General features: G+C 34.9%; 1 protein-coding gene across 1 annotated transcript in view; it reads right to left on the reverse strand.

Moving 5' to 3' along the window:
• Positions 1-5,455, reverse strand: part of LOC117116304 — a 20,556-nt gene that overhangs the window by 4,800 nt on the left and 10,301 nt on the right. The window contains exon 4 of the mRNA XM_033260326.1: positions 20-2,411. Within this exon, the coding sequence (XP_033116217.1) occupies positions 20-2,411 (2,392 nt within the window). The remainder of the gene's footprint in view (positions 1-19; positions 2,412-5,455) is intronic.

Here is a 5,455-nt window from a genome sequence, read left to right on the forward strand (position 1 = left end):
CTGAATCAGTTGTGGAGACATTAAAGAAGCCAGTGAAGCACCATTAATCGTACTGAGATTATTACCATTGACATAAAGAAATGTTAATTTTAACTTGACCCCTTCACTTGAAAGCTCTCTGCTCATATCATTCATAATATCACCTGTTAAACTACAGTTGCTCAATTGAAGCTCAATCAGTTGTGGAGACATTAAAGAAGCCAGTGAAGCACCATTAGTCGTACTAAGATTATTACCATTGACATTAAGGAAACGTAATCCTAACTTGGCTTCTACACTTAGAAGCTCTCTGGTCATATCATTCATAATATCACCTGTTAAACTACAGTTGCTCAAATTAAGGTGATCCAGTTGTGGAGTAACTGACATTAAAGAAGCCAGTGAAGTACCATTAATTGTACTGAGATTATTATCATTGATATTAAGAGACCTTAATTCTAACTTGATCCCTCTACTTGAAAGCTCTCTGCTCACATCATTCATAACATCACCTGTAATACAAGACCTTAAGGTCAGACTTCTAAGTTTTGGTGAATTAGTCAAAAGATGAAATAAAAATACAGCAGTAATTGAACTTTTCTTAAATACTTCATAAACTCCAATATCATAATGCAAATCAAGTTTCTGAAATTCAGCTGTTAGGTATTTAATATCATCATCAGAACACACTTCAGGGATAATATTTTCTAACATATAAGTTTCATCTTGTATAGCAAACAGTATGTGAGCGAGCATTTTGCCTTTTTCTTCAGGTGACATTTTGTTACATAATCTTTTAAAACGAGGTGGTGTAACTGATGGCCTTAGCTTCATGTCATAAATTATTCTCGTAAGTTTAATAAAATGCTCATCTTCAAATACCTCTAAAGATGGATTAATATGATGAATATATCTCATAAGTGATTTACATATGCCATTGACATGTGGTTTTATTTTTAATTGTGTCTTGGTCATGTGATCAATTAGTGCTTCTTCAACGAAAACCTGGTGGCCTGCTTTCACAGATATAAAATAATTCTTCATTAGTGAGCGATATGTTGTGAGATCTTTTGTCAACCAGTGAATAAAAAATTTTCCGACATTAGCACCAAGGAATTGTATTGTAAATGTTCTTGCCATTTGTAAATATTCACTTTCTCTTATAATCTCCCATTCATCCTCATCCAATGGAGTAAGTAATTGTTTTAAGTGCCCTGCACACTCATTCTCTAACCCTGCTGTCTGACATAGTTCTGAAATGTAAAATCCTACCAATGACTCTGCTATCAACTTGTGAGGAGCTGTAAAACATTGTTCAAATTCAGTTTTTGAATGTGGTTCATCTAGGTAGACAAATCCTAGTTTTAAAGCCAGAAAAACCATTTCTTTTTTTCCTTCTAAATCTCTACTGTTTATCGAGAGTTGGTTTTTCTTTAAACTTTTATACATACACTTTCCTAACATAAGCATTGCATGTACATACTCAATGGGAGTATCACTGAATTTAGTGATTTTTGGGGCATTACTTTCTTGTCTGTTGAACTGATTCAAAATGCTGCGAAAAACCTCTTTAAAAAGATCAGCTTTATTAGTTGGAAGACCCTGCTTGTCCTCCCACATAGTACATACTGAGAGTAGTAACATTGGATTCTTACACATTGAATATACTTCTCGATGTTTACAGGGCCATTTTTCAGTTAGTTCCAACTCTTTGGCAAGAGAATCTCCTAGTTCAGGTTTATCAAAGTAATCAAAGTGTTTCTTAATATACTTCTTTATATTCTTAATATTAAACCCATTTACTTTCACATGAACGTTGTTCTCTTTAATAAATTCACTTATGTTTTCTGATCGAGATGTAAGTATTACAATGCTATCTTCCAACTCCTCTTTTTTAAAAAGGCTTAATATTGGACATACATTTCCATCTTCCAATTCGTCCAATCCATCTAACAAGAATACAATCTCATTATCATGGTGTATTATGAACCTTGTTATTAACATCGGATCTTTTGGAAGATTCGTCTTCCTTTCAAAATACTTTAGATTACTTTGTTTCACAATTACATCCAAAATATCCTCACCTCTCCCAATATCTCTGACATTTATCAGAAACACAATTTTACCTTCATATGTTTTATCTGATTCATTTGCCCAGTTGTATGCTAAGTACCTGAGAAGAGTTGATATGCCAATACCACCTTCACCTTCTATGAGAGTTCTACATGCTGGTGTGGATTTGATAACATCTAAAAGCTCGTGTAATGTTACTGGCTTTCCTTCTTTCTTATTTTTTTTCAGTAGCTCCAGATCAGTAAACATATTGGCAATATCTACTTGGTATAATGTACGTAAAGTAGCTGGTGTGAACCGGTTGACACGGGAGCACAAATTTTTTTGTCTTTTGAGTAGATAATTTTTGATAACAGTATCTAGATAAGAAGAGAAAAATATTAATAATCCTTAATAGGCTGCAAGCGAAATGATGCAAATACCACATTTTCATGTCTATCAATGAGGTGGTACCTTGCTTTAAAGTTTTTGTAGGGAGTTATTATTGTCTTGAGACATTTTTAAAAAGAGAATTACTGTAGAATAATACGATGGGTGGTCATGAGCTTATATATTTTTTTCCAAAAAATCACTCAATATCTTTGTATATATTTAAGTTGACATTTCAGGATGTTTACCAGCTCTGGTATTGGTCCTGTTAAACACATTGTGTGCTGCGATTTGGTTTAGAACTAGCGGTTTTGCAATTTATAGTTGTTTTAATGTTTGAAACCATATGTTTACTGGCCACAGTGGTGTGGTTAATGTTTATTGTTTTCTGTACCCCAATTCTGCTGCGCTAGTGTGTTGACTCCCTCAGATCTGCTAACCTGCTGTTTTAATGAGGCAAATTGCATATTGCTGAGTGTTGCAAGACCGATCCACTGTATGCGGGCCACAAACTTTTTTTCTGCAGTACACATAAGCAACATAGATTTCTTTTAGCCAACCAGAACATAGGAAGCCCACGATGACGTCCGACATACTCATGAAGAATTAATCAGAAGCCTAACCTCGCTGCTACTTTCGTTTTGCAGAAGGGTGAAATGAAAGCTTTTGCATGTTTAAATAGTAGGGTGGGCAATTAAGAGAGCACTGGGTTACAATTCATAGGGTGGCTTATTAATTAAGTGCCCTAGCTTACTATTTATATGATGGGTTATTAAAAAAAAGCATTGAGTTACTATCAATAACGTATAGGTTATTAACAGCACTGGTTACTATAGGCCAACCAGTAGGTTGTTTTACGCCGTTATCAACTATCATATAGTTGGCTTGATTATTATAGGCTTGATTCACTATGTGGTGGTGTATATGCATTGGTATGTAGGCCTAGTACCTTAGTACTAGTAGTAGTAATTGAATTTTCTTGCAAAGTGCTCTTAAGAAAAATATTATGTATTTTGAGCTCCTTGGTAAAGAAAATAGGCTATGTATGTGGCGAAAAAAAAAGGGACCCTATAAGTTTTTGAGTTAGTTAAGCATTAGAAAAATGTTAAGTTATTGAATGTAGAGTAATATTATAATTGATTATGTGGAAATATGCAGTTGGTGCACAAGAAAATTAAACAACCTTGTATTGATAGATAGAACAGAGAGGAAGAGGGAAAATTAAAGGACCAATGACTAGTTTTGAAGCCTTATTTTTTAAGGATGAGGGCAGAGAGACTGCCGATGCTCCCCAAATTAAAAAAACAAAATTGATCAATCACATGCTCATCAATGTACAGTACCACCAAACGATGATGATAATCTCACACATTAGTAGGCCATGCCAGGCGCGGATCCAGGATTTTCCATTCCATAGTCCCTGGCTAGCGTAATACGGTAGTAGTAGTAGTAGACTAGCTAAGCCTAGACTATAGGCTTGCCTAGTAGTTTGGGAAAATGATGATGATGTTTTGTTTCTCGTTTGTGTAGGCTACATCATAAATCTTAGGTTCTCTTAGACGGTCAATACCTGTTTGTCATTGCACAGAGTAGACTACTAGATACTTTGGACTGATCATCCTCACCCACACAAAAAGGATCCATACTCAACTTTTTTTTTTTAATCAGAGCGAACGATTACGTGTTCACGTCATCATGGTTTCCTATGTTCTGATTGGCTAAAAGAAATCTATATTACAACTTTTTTTTTTTAATCAGAGCGAACGATTACGTGTTCACGTCATCATGGTTTCCTATGTTCTGATTGGCTAAAAGAAATCTATATTGCTGTGTACTGCAGGAAGAATATGCATGCAGATGCCACATTTCATCTAGCTATTGGAACAATATTGTATGTAGCCTCCATTCGTATCTTAGGTTCAATGTTGAAAGTGTCGGCTTCCACATTTTCTCGTCCTGTTAAATTTTTGGCGGATTTATGAATGTTGTGAAATGCTAGGGACCAAACTGCCTTGTCATGTCTGCCAGATCTTTCGCAGGCCCGCCTAAGTGATTCAGGTATGTTACTGTGGAAATATTATCTGATACTATATGTACTGATTTCCCTTTGTAGAAAAGTGCCATCAGCGCAGCGCTCAGTTCTTGTTAGTTGGAAGGCATATTTTGTAGTCTTCTGTTCCAAAAGCCTGCTGCATGATTGATTATTATCCACGATGCCCAACCTGTTGTAGATGCGTCTGAACTGGATGTTTACGTAGGTAAGCAATTGTTTCAACTCTTTATTGCGATCTGCTGTCAAAAACCAATCATCAACGAACAGCGCAGTGCGTATCCCCCGTGTATGCACATTGGTAAGAACTGGCCTCAACGTTTTTGCAAAAAAATTATGGTGATGCAAGACCAAATGGAATCCTTGTCCAACAATAATATTGTTTTTTCCACTGAAATCATACGTACGTTTCATGGTCTTTGGCTACGGGTACATGATAAAAACCATCTTTAGAGTCCAATATACAGTAACAAATAAATCCTTGCTTACAACACTAGATGAAATCACATTAATTTTTTCATTTGTAAATTTTTTAAATGATAAAAAGGGGCGGGTGGGAAATATCGCACATCAGACAACAACTTTCAACTAATTTGTAGAGCATCTGGCAAAAATTAAAGGTAAATAATTATTATGTAAAGATTACTATGTTCATCTGTAAGTATTCTTATCTATAAGTTTGTATTTAATATATGTATATTTGTATTTAACTGTTTAAGAACTACTAAGGCCAAAATGAAATTAATGTTATCTATTTGTATATTGAAAATTAATATTTTGTATTCCAGTCGCGAATCCAGGAGAGCTACAGTATAAAGTTCTGTAGTTAGTAGACAAAATGGCGTCTGCATGCCTCGAATTCATTATGTTAATTTTGAATTGAAAGGTTGTTATTTACAGTATATTACTTTGTACTCTTTTTTGTTTTGTTTTACTTTGTGTATTGAGGGTCTCTAATGATCAGCTTCGGCTGGATGGACCACC

The sequence above is a fragment of the Anneissia japonica genome, unplaced genomic scaffold (assembly GCF_011630105.1).
Source record: "Anneissia japonica isolate Jap-2015-1 unplaced genomic scaffold, ASM1163010v1 scaffold287602_len1038180_cov171, whole genome shotgun sequence".
Taxonomy (NCBI): domain Eukaryota; kingdom Metazoa; phylum Echinodermata; class Crinoidea; order Comatulida; family Comatulidae; genus Anneissia; species Anneissia japonica.